The sequence below is a fragment of the Amblyomma americanum genome, chromosome 2, assembly GCF_052857255.1.
Source record: "Amblyomma americanum isolate KBUSLIRL-KWMA chromosome 2, ASM5285725v1, whole genome shotgun sequence".
In the NCBI taxonomy this organism is placed as follows: domain Eukaryota; kingdom Metazoa; phylum Arthropoda; class Arachnida; order Ixodida; family Ixodidae; genus Amblyomma; species Amblyomma americanum.
In genome coordinates, this window is record NC_135498.1 from 111,284,855 (window position 1) to 111,301,146 (window position 16,292).

The 16,292-nt window shown below is 45.6% G+C and overlaps 1 protein-coding gene across 1 annotated transcript; it reads left to right on the plus strand.

The window, feature by feature from the left end:
• The first annotated feature begins 23 nt into the window (after positions 1-23).
• Positions 24-15,654, plus strand: LOC144119992 (ATP-binding cassette sub-family A member 7-like). Its single transcript, XM_077652481.1, has 6 exons — positions 24-27; positions 2,120-2,398; positions 4,308-4,605; positions 10,727-10,910; positions 12,769-12,959; positions 15,477-15,654. Exons 1-6 carry the CDS (start codon positions 24-26, stop codon positions 15,652-15,654), a joined length of 1,134 nt encoding a protein of 377 aa, XP_077508607.1.
• Positions 15,655-16,292: the final 638 nt, after the last annotated feature.

Here is a 16,292-nt window from a genome sequence, read left to right on the forward strand (position 1 = left end):
TCGATGAGTACCATACGGATGTCATGGGTGAGCAGACGACGGCGACCGCTCGTCAGGTGCCGCGTGTCGCCTGCGCGCAGCCTGCCTTCACGCTACCACCGTACCATCCACCTCCGGTTTCCTTCTCGCGTGCTCTTCGTTATCGCCTCTTTCAACCACCGCTGCGCTCCGCGCTTGCTTACGCCGAGGCATGCCTGCTTAACTCTGGAACGCGCGCCTAGGAGCAGCGCTCTAAAATCTAATGCAAATGCGACAAATGCAGCCGTATTGTAACACCAACACCGCAAAAGAAAAAAAACTTTCATTTTCTGTTTTAAATTGCGAAAATTGGCTCAGAAAATGTTCATCTGGCAGACTCCGCACAGTGCTCGAGATCCGCACTGGATCATTGCTGAAGCTCAAACCACAAACGCTCCTGGTCTGTCCACATAATCTACTCTTTAATGGTTACATGGATTTTAGTAACGCCTGTCACAAGATCACTACGAAAGAACCATTAAGCTGTAAAGGAACCTCTCGAATTCATTTACATTGACGCACGGATGTGCACGGATGGAGTTCTGCTACTTCCCGGAAGCGTATTCACAAAACGTGGGCTAAACAGCAGCTATAGCATTGCAGTTCTTATGGTGTTTTGCGCACATAGGGCTGCCATAAAGTGTAGTGAGAACACTGAAGTGGACATAAGCAGGTTTGATCCCCTAAACTGTTTAGCCGAGGGGCATACTTCAAAATTTGAAAAACGTTGAGAAAGCGAGACTTCTAAGCCCTGCACCACCAAACCCTTCGACAACAGGCAGGTGCAGTCAGTCAGTCAGTAAAAATGACGAGCAGGTTTTGTAATTCTATCAACTGAACTGGCAGTCACACCGTGAACCAGCAGATACATTGACGCGTATGGGGGCCATTTGTGCAATCCACGTCGTTTACATTGGGAAAGAGCCACGCGCCTCGTGGCCCGCTCCTAACGAAGGAGGGTCCTGTGCGTTCAGCGTCTTTCGTTGAAGCAGTGGGACAAGCGCATTACAGCGCGTTCTCGCAAAGAGCAACAATAAGGGCAAGGACTGCACCGCACCACTCTACACCACTGAGGAGCGTTCGTTCAGGGCGATAAATTAGGGGCCTTGTGCTACAAAGCGGCCATACTTCGCTTTGCACTCTTAAGGGTAGCTTACGCGTCGTGAGGAGGTGGCGTTGAAGAGAATCCGGGTGGATGCTGCGCTGACGCCTGTGGTCAGGACCTCCTCGACATCATAGACCCCGCTTTTAAACTGCCCCTTCTACCCCGCTTCTGCTACAGAGGTGGCGTTACCTCAGTTTATGCTAACCTGCCCCGTACTTCGTGATGCACGCAAGCGACACCTAGGCATTCAGGGTTACCACCCTAGCCGACCACCAGAGACTCGAATCTGGACCATGGACCCTAATACCCGCCGCGGTGGCTCAGTGGTTAGGGCGCACGGCTACTGATCCGGAGTTCCCGGGTTCGAACCCGACCGCGGCGGCTGCTTATGGAGGCGAAACGCTAGGCGCCCGTGTGCTGTGCGATCTCAGTGCCCGTTAAAGATCCCTACGTGGTCGGAATAATTCCGGAGCCCTCCACTTCTTCTTCACCCCAGGTATATGGCACATACCCACTACAGCACCTCTCTCTTCTTCTTTCACTCCCTCCTTTATCCCTACCCTTACTGCGCGGTTGAGGTGCCCAACGATATATGATACAGATACTGCGTCATTTCTTTTCCCCAAAAACCAATTATTATGTACCCCATTCCAGACCTTGTTTGCATTTACAGCCGACAGCGGCCTGCACATGTTCCCTGTAACCCTCTTATGCCGAAGGGCGTATTCCCGCAATAAAAAAAAAACGTCGTCCAAGTTCTCTGCCTCAGTATATCACAAAATCAAGCTCGGCTAAAATTTCCCGCTACGGAGTGCGTATTCGTCGGTCACGTTTTGTAGCGATAGCTACTTTTCAGTAGCATTTCGAGCCTTCAGCGTGGCAGCGCAGCCACCCTGTGGCTGCGCGTCACTTTATACTGAGCGTAAGTATCGCGTCACTGCAGGTTTAACCAAAGCTAAACCACCACCAATTTTTTTCTCTCTGCTTCTCTGGCAGGCACCGCGCTCATGTGGAACATTACCATACTGAGCGCCTTGAGACGGAGCCGGGGCGACGACTTGACCGTGCCCGAGGTGTACGATTTCATCCTCGCGCTGGTGCCGGCGTTCGCCTTCCCGCGTTCCCTGACCAAGGCGCTGCAGCTGGACCGCGAGAACCAGGACTGCACGATGCGCCGCAACACGCGGCTGGGCAACAGCTCGCTGCTGGCGCACCTGTGCAGCCGGGACGCCTCGTATCGCTTCCTGGGGCCCGGCATCTTCCACTGCTGCCAGAGTGCGTCCACTGCAAGCTTCCTTTTTCTACGGCCCTGATGACGAACTAAAGTTGACCTCCATCGATAGACTATCGCGTTCTGATGAAAGAGACGCAAAGATAACACTTTCACTGAAAACAGAGCTCGTATCAGCGCATCAACATTATCAGCGTGGCTGCGCCCACTGCATGGAAAATGCCTCTCTCATGTTTCTCCTATCAATCTTGTCCTTTGCCAGCTGCGGCCACAGTACAAGCTATAAAAGGTCTAAAAACGAACTACTCAAACCACGAGTTGTTTTCGCAAGCGCATAACACCTAATCGCTGAGACTAGTCCTACGCCTCCATTAACCTTCAAAAATGTAATCGCGGAGTCCTTTTCAATCTTGACGCCACGAATTTTAACGTACTGAAGATCATTGTTTTTCATTTTTAAATTGTCGCGACAGATCGCAGAGTCGTTTAATAAACGTATAATTTAAGATGAACCTCAAAAAGACACCGAAGTTGCCTGCGTCGGTTAATGGTAGTAGATGTGCTTTTATAAGTTAATGAGCTACTTCCATTGGACGGTAAATTATTATTATTTCATGGAGAATTTATATCCACCTAACTACGTGCGACGTACTTTTGCAACTATCGATCACGTGCTATAAATTCAGTTTGGATTTGAGAGCCAGCGAGAGAACTAACTGCAGTATGCGGATATAAAACACACGTTGATGTCGTGCAACTCTTGTTCTTCGCTCCTCTCACGGTGATATCACGAAACGCACCCCTCGATGCTACTAATATGAGCCAACAGTATTAGTTTAGTAAATAAGGAAGTAGAGGACTCTCCTGAGCCCATTTTCCCTACACGCTGAACCGATGATGCATGGTGCCTTCAGAGGCTGCACATTATTGCGCCAAAGCATAATGTCGACCCGGGGTAAATAGGGCACCTCTTTCTGTTTTCGCCTGGCCGCATTCCTGTTCCACTTCCCCGTCGTTTTTCGGACCAAAAAACACTAAAATACTGCATGTAGCTATACCGTTAAGCTAATATATATAATATCGGTGATAAGGTAAGGAAATTCGCATCAACTCTCGCTCACGGTGTACATCTGAACCGCGGCGTGTCGGACAGGATGGTACGGTAAGCTATATTTGTATGTAGTATCTCCCTTATGGTATGGCTTCTATGTCGTATGTATGTACAGTCGCGAGTAAAAAAGGTTAGCACTAGTGACGTGCCGCAGGCACCGCAGGTAGCAACGCTCGACGCTGTGGTTATGAACACGCCGATAACAAAAGAACCAAGTTTGTCCGTGGCAGCCGCGTGGCACGGTTTTCGCTGCTCCGGGGACGTCATTGTGCTAATCATTTTTATTCGCGACTGTACATATGTATGTATGTATGTATGTATGTATGTATGTATGTATGTATGTATGTATGTATGTATGTATGTATGTATGTATGTATGTATGTATGTATGTATGTATGTATGTATGTATGTATGTATGTATGTATGTATGTATGTATGTATGTATGTATGTATGTATGTATGTATGTATGTATGTATGGCACGGTATGGTGGGTCTAACGTTCCAAGGCCCCACATTCGTTATCATAGGCGCCATAGATCGCCACACTTCTCAAGCACAGCATGGCTCCAAATTAATTTTGAGTACCTGGGGTTCCTTAACGTGCAATGAAGTTTAATAACAGAAAGGCAATTTTGCCTTTCGCCTCCCCCGAAATGTGGCCGCCACGGTCAAGCTTCCATCCCACAACTCAATGCCCAACAAGCTAAAGTGATAACCACTCGGCCCCAGCGGCAGCCCCTTTCAATATTGGCAGCGTGTTTGTCATGTGTGCTCGCGTCCACATGTGCCTCTGCACGAATAGTACATCTCGGTGGGAATTTTGTTCTTGCCCTTTTCATAGAGGAGCTGTCCGACAGCCCAAACTGGGAGACCCTGAGTCCGTTCGGCTTACACAACGGCGGCATCCTGCTCGAGCTGCTGGTGATGATAGTCGAAGGTGCCGCCCTCTTCGCGTTGATCGGCTTCATGGACTCGGGCCACTTCCTGCGACTGCCGGCGCAACCAGCGAAGCTTGAACACGGACCCGAGTCCACGGCCGCGGACGACGAGGTGCGCAAGGAGCGCAGACTGGCCGACAACGAGGCCGCACGGGGCAAGTTCGCCTCCGTCGCCATGGCATCCAGAGGCCTGGAAAAAAAGTGAGCGACCACGCACTGCGCGCAGCGCCGAATATGCAAAACTTACTAGGCACATGCTTTCATCGCATCTTTTTTTCAAACTGTAGGCTCGATTGCAGAAACCATTAATTCTTCGTTTACTCTGTGTTATTAGCGAGTTATTAGCGTTATTACCGTTATATAGCGTTATTAGCGTTATATATTAGCGTTATTAGCGTTAATAGTTATTAGCGAGACCGGCATCTTATCTTTACTAAGGAAACTTAAAACGACATCAGCGTCTGATCACCTTGGCTTTAACAACAAAATACTTATCAACTCATCTGAAGGTATCCATCGCATCTTGTCCGCTATTTTTTCGCAATCCCTTTCATCTGGTTTGGTTCCACGTGACTGGCGCCTAGCTAAGGTTGTGCCTATTTTCAAGTCCGGTGATCGTTCTTTACCGCTCAATTACGACCAATTTAATTAACTAGCACGATTTGTAAACTCATTGAACACGTGATTCATTCGCAGGTTTTTAACTTTTTAGAACAACACAACATCATCCTTAAATACCAACATGGCTTCCGTAAAGGGTACTCGTGCGAAACGCAACTTGCTGGTTTCATCCACGAACTTCATTCATCGGTTGATGCTGGAATGCAAGTCGACTCCTTATTTCTTGATTTTTCCAAAGCGTTCGAAAGGGTACTTCAGAACCGGTTATTAACCAAATTAACACTTCTTAATTTTCACCATCTTGTTAATTGCATGGGTTAAAGATTTTCTCTGTTCCGGGTTTCAGTTTACCAGTGTCAATAACCATAATTCGTCTCTCAGCCAAGTACATTCTGGCGTCCCACAAGGAAGCGTGCTTGGCCCCTTGCTTTTTTATATTTATTAACGATTTACCTAACTCAATTTCTTCCAGGATCAGACTTTTTTCCGATGATTGTGTAATTTATCGCAAAATTTATACTATCCAAGATTTCCTTACAATCTGACCTCGAGACAGTAACAGCATGGTGCTCTACTTGGCTTATGCAACTTTTCCAAAACAAAATTTGTCTTTTACTAACCAAATGTATCGATTTCAAACAGCGTATTCTTTAAATAACACTCCCGTCGAGTTGGTAACCACGTATAAATACCTCGGTCTTCACGTTCATTCAGACCTAAAATGGAACCACCACATTAACCTTATTCTTGCATCTGCTCATCGGTCATTAGGCCTCTTAAAGCATGATCCCTCTCACCTCTGATTACGTGCTTTCACCACTCTTATTCGACCTAAAATTCAATATGCTTCCGCTATTTGGGACCCTCATCGATCATATTTAATAAACAACACGCGCAGCTCGTTTCATCTACTCTGATTATTCACGTCATACCAGCATCACAGCCTTGCAGAAACGCGCTGATCTGCAAGATCTATATCTCCATTGTAAAGTTGCACGCTTATCACTTTTTCATAAGCTGTATCATCACTGAACGCTTCATAATGACTTTTTTCTTTGCCTTCCTCCATTTTTGACCGCCGCGACCATCCGTTTAAACTTAAGCACTTGTCATGCCGTACATCTAACTATGCACATTCATTCATTACACGCACTATAACCAACTGGAACGCTCTCTCTTCACATGTTGCTACCACCACTGATCCGGAGAAATTTTATAAACTAATATCTGCCACTACTTCTGTGTAGCATATTTTAGTACATTGTTAACTTACCAGTGCATTAGGTTTTTGTCGTTTATTTCTGTTATTGATGATTCTCGTTGTTTTGTTTTCATGCCGTTGTGGATAGATATTGTATAACTTGTATTAACTGTACTGTCTCCTGTTCTGTTATTGTTTCTGTTTCTTTCCATTTATGCTTCAATGTTTAATTATGTCAGTTTTGTATTTTCATTTTTATTCCAAGGATGCATGTGCAATCCTTAAATAAATAATGTGCAATCCTTAAATAAATAATGTGCAATCCTTAAATAAATAATGTGCAATTAAATAAATAAATAAACTTGCAATAAATAAATAAATAATGTGCAATTAAATAAATAAATAAACTTGCTCTTAAAGTTTGCAGCTGCCCCATAAAGTCATTCAAGGAGAACATTCTTAAATAAATAATGTGCAATTCTTAAATAAATAATGTGCAATCCTTAAATAAATAATGTGCAATTAAATAAATAAATAAACTTGCAATAAATAAATAAATAATGTGCAATTAAATAAATAAATAAACTTGCTCTTAAAGTTTGCAGCTGCCCCATAAAGTCATTCAAGGAGAACATTATTTAAGCGCGAACAGTACATCTCCGCCCCGAGAAAGCTAATTCTTTAAATCTTGAATGCAATACAGGTAGCAGTAAATTTTCTTACAGGGCTATCAAAAATCATCCTTAGTGTCACAGGGCCACAGTCATTGAAACAAGGATCACTAAAACACAAATATTTGTCAACTAAACACACCAAGAAAAAGAAGTTACTTTTTTTACTCGAGGATTAAGACGGCGGTTAAAATTCGTGAAATAACTGTTTTTGGGGTGGTAGTCAAACCTGCGCGCATTAAAATGGCGCATGAGAAGCTACCGAGCTGGCATCGCTACGCAGCAAACAAACCATCCTCTTGCAAACCAAAACAATTTGAAACCACCGTTTTTGCGACATGATCCGGAAATCGCCTGAAACACTGAAATCCCTGCTAGATGTAGCCTATTCTGAAAAACCTTCCCAGTTCGTTTCGTGCACAAAAGTGTGCGTTCCGCCTTAAATGGTTAAAGGGGATAGTTTCCGCACCCTGGCACACTCTAAAACCCAAGTATTCGCAACGGTACCAAGACTCCTTGCTGCTTACCGACAACATAAAATGCAATAGCCTCGCTAGCGATACCTCGCTAAGCATTATGAAGCTTTGAAAATAAAAGCCTAAACGCGAACAAAAAGCAGTAGGACTTGAGCTCAACAGGTCATTGCCCTATTGCGCAGTAAAAAGCGACGAAAAGAGAAAGCACCCGAGAGTAGGTGGTGCTTTAGGTGACCTCATTATGGCCAACAGGGTGAATAACTTAAGAGCTAAGGAAAAAGCAAGGGCATCTAGTAGCAAAACAGCAAATGAAAAGAAAAAGTGTCATGGCACTATGAAAAAATTACGGACGATACTTACAACTGCTTACGTGTTTTGAATGCGAACGCATTGTTTTCTTATTTTTATTTCTTTTGTATTTTATTTTTTAAGTTATTCCAATTATCTTCTCCTTTCTGATGACACAACTGCTCATTAGCACACAGTCGTAGGGCAACGCATATGCTAGGATCGCCTTTGTTCACCTAGATGCAACGCGGTGTTGCGGCCTGTTGCCTGCTCGCCACGGCCTTGGTCCGATTCCCCGCACCTTCAGTAGAGATTTTTATTTTTCTTTGATGCCATAATGACGGCTTCTGGGATTTTCTGGACCACTGTTGCTGGTAAACGCTGACGTCGGGTTTCGTCGCCGATTACCAATATAATTAAAATTAAGCAGCACGCCCGCTGCGATCCCACCCGTCGACGTGCTGTCCAGACCTGTCGGCCCTTCGATGCTTCGTTTATTCTTTTTTTTCATGTATTAGCTGCGGTGAGGCATACGTGGCGGCCGTGTTGATCTCCGCCCAATTCAGTGCACACGGGTGCGTATAACATCATGCTCTGGACCAAACGCAAGTCGGTGCCAATGCGAGCTTACAGGCTTATGGTACCAGTAACAAAAAGAAATACCGATCTACTTTCTTACCGAGGCTTTATGTGAGGTATTTCGCGAGCGAATGCTCGATGTTTTACGAGAAGTAAACCGGCTAGTTGAGCGAGTTGGTACATACTTGAAGAACAAAAACAGAGCAGCAACAGGCACAAGGAAGAAGACGGGGCAGGCGCTGACTAACAATTAAATGTTTATTGAAAAGGATATATTAAATATACTCTCTCTACAACCACGAGTGCGCATGAGCTGCACCAGCAACACTGATAAGCTGACAACTTCAGCCATGGGGATCGAGATACAATAGTTCAATATGTCATGAACTAGGGCGGATGGGGTGCTTACGCATGTGTCGCGCCTTTGTGAATATGCAATGCTTCGCTGATTTCTCTTTGTGATTGTACAAGATCTTAGGATCGTTAAAATGCGGAGTACATGGTTCTCCAGCAGCCCGTGAGGTGTTACGACGACGTTCTTTGCACTGCGAGGCTAGGTTTGAGGAAGGGGCCCCTCTCAAAGAAGTGTTATGTTCACGTAGGCGGGTAGGCCATACGAACCATTATGACCATTTTGTTCCAAAAATCCGGCCCCTTAAATGCAACTTCAGATCTTTGCTGTCAGTGCTATCTCGAAATGTGAGTTCTATTGCAGCAGGCACTTTACAACCAAGCATGTGCGATATCTTATCTTGTTCCCCACAGACTTTCGGTCCGTATAGCGCCTTCAAAGTAAATTTCGCCTCAGAAGTTTAAAATTGCAGTTTTCGTAATCGGTTCTCCTTACCTTGAACGAGGGGTTTTTCTTCGGTCACCTGTTCGTGTAAAGAGAAGAACTTGAAAGTATTTCCAAAATGGCAGTTCTCCTAAACTGAACACGTACTCGCTCATAGTGAGGGAAGCAAGTTTTAATGCGAACGCATTATATCGTTCATGAAGCGGAAAACTTGTCGTCGTTGTCCACACCAGACGCTCCGAAAACCCGCGTGACTTCATGACGTCATTTGCAGTGTCAGCATTACCAAGGAAGAAAAATAAATCATCTTAAATAATCTTTATGCCTAAGTGGGTTTCCAACAGATGAGCTTCGCTGGCCACTTCTTAATAACATTGCTCCGTCACCGCAACACAGCACCCCGCGCGCTAAACTGCCAGTCTATCGCGCTGTCTTTAGGTGTCGCCGTCTTCATCAACTTCCTAAGCCGCCGCGGTGGCTGAGTGGTTGTGGCGCTCGGCTGCTGGCCCGAAAGACGCGGTTTCGATGCCGGCCGCAGCGGTCGAATTTCGATGGAGGCGAAATTCTAGTGGCTCGTGTGCGGTGCGATGCCAGTGCATATTAAAGAACCCCAGGTGGTCGAAATTTCCGGAGCCCTTCACTACGGCGTCTCTCATAGCCTGAGTCGCGAACATACTAGCTTCCCTGTCCACTGCATAATAGTACGCCATCGAGGCAGTCGAATAACCAGCGTGCATGCTTTTGCCTTCACAGCACGTAAGTATTCGTAAGTGCCCTCCGTAATTGCTTTTTCCACGCTGAAACAATAATATCCCAATTTCGCCTGTGTATTTAGAGATGCGGATACATCAACCTTGAATTTTTCGTCAATATTAGCACAGCAGCTGAGAGTTGAACCCCTTCAGCCCGGTAATCTTCTTAAAGGAGTCACATTGTGTAACGAGCTCACTGGAGCCACGTATGAGTGAGGGGATTACGGGGTTGTGTAAGGGATTCATTGCGTCAAGTAAAGTTCCAATGTTACCGGCACAACTGACGCCGTAAAAAAATTCACAGGACAGTCACGAATTTTTGAAGTGAACGATCCAGCTTTAGCTGGCTCGTGATCGTGAAGTAATGAAGGCATATTTGAGTTGAGTTCTTTTAAAATGGCAGTAACGGCTTTGTGGTCACTGAAACGCATTATACTGTGTTGCGAATCTTTAATTAGATCCCTGCTTCGAAAGACGTGATTGATTCGCTTTTTCCTGGTTGTCGTGACGTGAATGCCCGTCGCTCGATATTTCTGTCCGATGTTTAGTGTTGCGCACTTCGTTAAACAATGATGTCGTCACTGCTTTCAACTCGGTTTCCCAGTTGTAATATTAGTGGATGTACGATGTCAACAATGAAATCGGCGTTACTTGCCTAAATGTTAACGGCTTGCACCAGAAGCATTAGCCAGAACCTGCAGGAGAGCAAGACCTCAACGAGGTTAGGTACGACCTCGTAAACGGTGGGTATGGGGACTCGTATGTGGGAGGTGCATTTTTGCCAGTGGCTGTCCGACGGTGGTCTCGGGGACCTATTCGCCAACGGTGCAAGACTGAGGAAAGGCGCCTTCCTCGGGTACTCCTGTTCCCGCAGAACCTTCCGCAGCTGCCCCTGCTGGACGTGTTGCGAAGGTTCAGCGCACCCTCTCTGCGCGCAGGTACGGATCGACGCAGGCGGTGCAGAGCCTGTCGCTGGCTCTGCGCTCCGGCGAGTGCCTGGGGTTGCTGGGTCCCAACGGCGCAGGCAAGACAACTGGCTTCGAGATGCTCACCGCTCTGCTGACGCCCACAAGCGGAGAGGCCTACTGCCGCGAACTCCGCATGTCTCGGAACCCAAGAATGGTACGATGTACTCTGGCTGCTAGGACGAGGCACATAAGCCACCAGCTCACTAACAGCAAAGCTCCCTACGTTACAAATGAGCGAATGGATCGTCTACTGGGTATGTTATGCTTGGCTAGCTGCAGCGCCTCACACGCACGGGCAACCAAGCCAGAGAACTCTGTGGTTTTCTGCGTCAGCCCCGCGTATTAAGCGCGGATTTGTAATGGATTATTTAGTGGTACACGGAGAGGGGATGACGGACAAGGGGCTTTTTACAGTACAACTTTAGCAGTGCACCAGTTTATAACTTGCCTGCTCCGAGCAGGAAGAAACACTTGGGAGCTTATTCGCTTCCTTGTACCTTTCGCTGCTCTTAGCTTCTTCCTAGCGGGAAAACTCAGTACATTCAATACCTGTCTAGTCAGGGCTATTCCACTTTTTCACTCAGGTAGTCACAATAGGTCAAGAGAAAATATTTTTCCGTAGCTTGCAATCCTAACGAAAAATCCTCAGACATTTTTTCCCGCCCTCATTGCGAAGAAATAATACCAATCAAGAGAGAGCTGATCCCTCTAATCAAGAGTGGGCTCCGTAACAAGGCTGCCCGAATCGCATACATTTAAACTGCTCATCCTGAATATCTGCCACAGTCTGGCCAAAGTGACCTCTAAAAAGTATAAACACAGCGATCGTTAAGGGCACAAAAGGCTTCCCGAAGCCTTTTCATATGCAGGAAAGCATTCACGCAAGTATCAAAGGCAAGTCATTAGGAGATATTTTATTTTGAATTTAAAGTGCGTACAACTGAGCGCAGTTGCCTCTCAGAACCTCTCCCGAGCGGCATCAGCAAGACGAGCGATAAAGGTATTCATAAATATGCCTCTCACAGCCTGCGCCCGTGCAGCCGACGTGGCTAACAAAATATGTCGCTGCACATGCCTTGCTGCGGAGAAAACTACGCGTTGCTGTTCTTCGCCAGTTTCGATATATTAATTTAACCTCGATGCAGAAATCATGCCTTGGCTATAGCGTATATGTCGTGTTTTAAATTATTTTAGGCCTATTAGTAAGCAATACATAGTGTTTCTAAATTACAGACGCCACACGCAATGATTTTAACGAGTATAATACCACAAATAAACCTTAGGTAGCTCGCCATTTAGGACTTATTGTCACTTGTATAACATAAACTTAATATTTACTAGCTTGTGAAGATAGGATTTTTCGGATTGGAAACCTGTGACGTATACCCAGTTTACCGCAGAGAAATCCCAGTACGCAGCTCTGGCTGCGAAGGTGCCAGCGCGGCATGTGTCCCGCGCATATAAGCAACAATTTCAACCCCACCTCCCTCTTTGCCTCGCCTTAACCCGCTTTGCCTCAGGCCGCTTCAGCGCCGCTGATTAGCAGCGTTCTTTGGACTTGTTCGCCTATTGATCTCAAGAGCGCAACCACACTCATCAGTGGCGAAAAAGAGCCAACCGCACTCGTCAGGTGGAAAATGGGTAGATTGCTTATTGCAAACACCACGGTTAACTCCTTGAGGGGCCCCAAATCTCCATTATTTAAGCGCATGACCGAAAAGTCTGCATCTCTCCCATTGCTTGGGCCACCATATCACGGGTGGCCACTGCGTTATGTTGCGCACTAAATGTGATTTCGTTGATAGATACTTTGCAGCATAGATTATCGCGCTAACAGTACTAAAGGACAGTTTTTTGCGGCATTTGTTCCTCCGTTATGCGAACGACTATAAGGATTTCAGCAAAGTTGTCTTCCGAGTTATTTGCCTTCTTAATTCAGAAACAGAATTTAAAACACCTGGTCGCGATTTTGCTCCTTCCGGACGACGAGCCTCTGGCGCCTGGCATCGCAGTGGCAGTCCAGCGTGGGCTACTGTCCCCAGTCGGAAGGCCTGCTCGAGCAGCTGACGGCCATGGAGTTTCTGCGGCTGATGGCCAGCCTGCGCGGCGTGCCCGTCCCCACCGTGGACCTGATCGTGCGCAGTCTGCTCAGAGTCGTTGGCATCGGCGAGGACAAGGCGATCCAGCCGTGCAGCTCTTATAGGCAAGCAGCACATTCCGCGGCTGCGACCACTCACATAAATTTACATTTATTTATTTATTTATTCAGTTCTTTATTTATTTCTCTCCCAGGGTACATGCTACATTATAGAGGGGAGCGTCAAACACCAAAAAAGTCAAATCATACAAAAATTGAACTACCGTTACAAAAGCCAGATCGCAAACGACGAAAACATTTCAAGCAAAGATGAAAGGCAAACACGAAAAATAATGTGTACAAATGGTAATGATCTCGGAAGTGTTACATAGTAGCGCAAGTAGAAATATCAATGCTAAAATGCAATGCATAGTGAACACAGCAATTACACATAAGATGTCAATCGTCACAATAGCTTTTGAAATAAAACCTTGAACAGCCATTTTAAAGTTATAGCCAAACATTAGCCAAACTATACCTAAACTAAGCTCGCAGTCATATGTCTTGGGAGCTTTCCATTCATTTTCAACCACTTGGGCTTCTTCAGCGTCCGCCGTACTTTCAGTGAAGCAGTTCCCACCGTCGAACCCGCAAATTCATGTTCAGCGACGGCAGGCCGTAGCTTCCGACGTATCTAGTGGGGTTGCTTCTGTATGATAGAGTAGCGGTCTGTGCAAGATACCTGGCGCCATCCCTCACTGCGAAAATTAGTCCCACACTTCTTAATACCGTAAGCTTCAAAACTCTTCCACTTAACACAGGACCGAAACAAAACTTTGTATTCCGGAAGGTACAGTGGTGAGCAATACAAAAAGGGAACAAAGTTTTTGCACAAAATGTGAATTTTCTATTTATCGGCTAAAGTGTAAAATGAGTTCTGGATATTATACGCCAAGAGGAAAACAAACTAGAAAGCAAAGCAAACCGTGCTTCTCGCACATTACTATCGAATAATCCATAAATGAATTCTCCAGCATTGTTCCCTTTAATATTGCTCACAGCTGTACCTGCATGGAGATTTCGTGCACTTTTTACAATGGGCAGCTGACTGCGCGCCCTTTTTTACGCTTTGAGCTAATACGCGTGTTCTTATAGTCGCACAATTAAACATCTGCCCGCTTGGACAACGCGAACAGTTAAAAAAAAATGGATCTCCTATACCTCCTATCAGCTGGCTCCGGTACCTGTTTTATTAATAAATTCAGTTTGTTAATGATATCTTGGGTTTATCTTTCACGGCATCGGTAATAGCTGAAGTCCATGCTGTTGACAGTGTTCATACTTTAACGCGTCTTAACCACAGTGCACAACATAGCACAGTGACGTCTTATGTAATGCGATCCTTGCTGTAACTGCATACAAAGTGAGCAAGCTTTAAAAGTCATTTTATCTTAATAGCTTTTTGAACAGCTCAACAGGACTGCTACAACAGCCCTTCACGCATCTCGAATTGCTTTTGAATTTTCGCACACTATATCAAGCACTAATCTCTTCGACGACTTCTAACCCCTTCATACACCTCAAGATGTAGTGGCTTTTGTCTGCGTTAAATTACGTAATTGCATAGCTTGGCAACATGAATCATAAATAATGGGTCATATATGACATCTTATAGGTAACAGGATTCATTAACTGCTTTAAACATGATCGTGATCCTTTACATATGCGTGACTCCCAATACGACTCCATAACAGTTAATGTTTAAACTAGTGCTGCATTTCCATGGTCATATAAAACAAAATTACGCCACATATTGACAGGAGCAGCTCGCGTCGCCCTATCCAACATGTTTGTCGCATAGAAAGCGTCTTTTCCTATTGTAATTAATTTGAATTGAAATATTTATTGCACTTGAAGGTGGCTCTGTCCCTGTAGGCTTCTTCCTTCATCTCCTTCTGGCATTGCCAGCCACTGCAAAGCATATAAGAGACCATCCAGCGTTTCACGTGTTTAGGAACTCTAGCGGTATAATGCTGAGTTCTTTCCATCTCTCTTGAATGAAGTTTACAATGCCCTCACGTAAACAACGCAGTTGTGGCTTGTAATTTTCCGCGCTGTAACAAGTGCCACAATGAAAGGTCAGGGATAGAATTAAGTAAGAAGCGTTAATCCTGCTGGTCGGTTCTATGTGTCTGTTAACCCAAAGAAACGAAAGGCTATTTCAGCGGCCAATGCCGTGATTCAGCGCACTACGATACAAGGGTTACTCAACGAGCTTTGCCTTTGAGGATGTAAGGTCTTTTGTTCAGGGACCCTTGACCAACTCTACGTTGTTCTTGTTCTTTGAGGCAGTGCCCGAGGTGAGAACTTTATCATGAACGATAGGCCAGTAATATGCAGGCCATTCAAAATATTATTTAATCTTAGCTCCATTGGCTTTGATCTTTTTATTTTCCTTAACTGCTTGCAACTAAGGAGGCTGAGCGTTTTCAGCAGCCCTCTCAGTTTGTTTTATTTTTTCTAATCCATGATATGTAATTCCAACTGCCTTGCTTTTGAAGACTCAAGCTGCGGACGCAACAAGTGGTGCACACCTGAACCGTCCTCGAACCACTGGTTGCTTTGCTTCCGTGCTCACAACAGTAGCGGCGACAAGCGCAAGCTGTCCGTGGCGGCGGCCATCCTGGGCCTACCCAAGCTGGTGTTCCTAGACGAGCCGGTGGCAGGCGTGGACATCATGGCGCGCAGGAAGATCTTCCAGGCGCTCCACGCTATCCTCTGCCAGGGATTCTCCTCCATTGTGCTCTCGTCCAACTGGTAGGCAATCGCGGACCGATGCCAGCCTCCAGGGTCCGCAAAAAACAATTGCACTTTTTTCTTGCAAATTTGACATGACTTCTGTTTCCGTCTGTTCTTTTCATATTTGTTCACAGGGACGTGTTTTCTTCCTTCCAAGTAGTGTGCGTTCGCTCCTTAACGTTCCGATACTGAAGCACTCTTTTTGGGTGGAGTGCTTTTGCGGCGGTTGTTTGCTCCTGGTGTTCTTGTGTACACTCTAATTCACTGATGTTTAGACGAGAGTCCGTTGCAGCGTGACAAAGTGTACTGTCATGCTTGTGTTCATTCTTTCTTCGTTTACGACTTAAGCCCTTCACCTTCCCATACTCGCGCGCTCGCCTACTTAGCAGTAGTGCTCTATCATCTTGCCTGCACTCTAGACATGAATTGACTTATGTAGGGGTAAAAAGGGAGTAAGTTGTCCTCCAGCGCAGCGCACTACCTTTTATAAAAGGCAGTTCATTAAAAGAAATTGTACGCCCTTCTTACTCCTTTCGCTATAGAGAGAATGCCGCCATGAAAATGGTTTGCTCTTATAAGCCCATGGGCAGTATTTGTTTATATCCAAGTAAGCTTTGTGTTTTCCATGTAAAATATGAGTTCGCGAAAATTTCTGCTGAG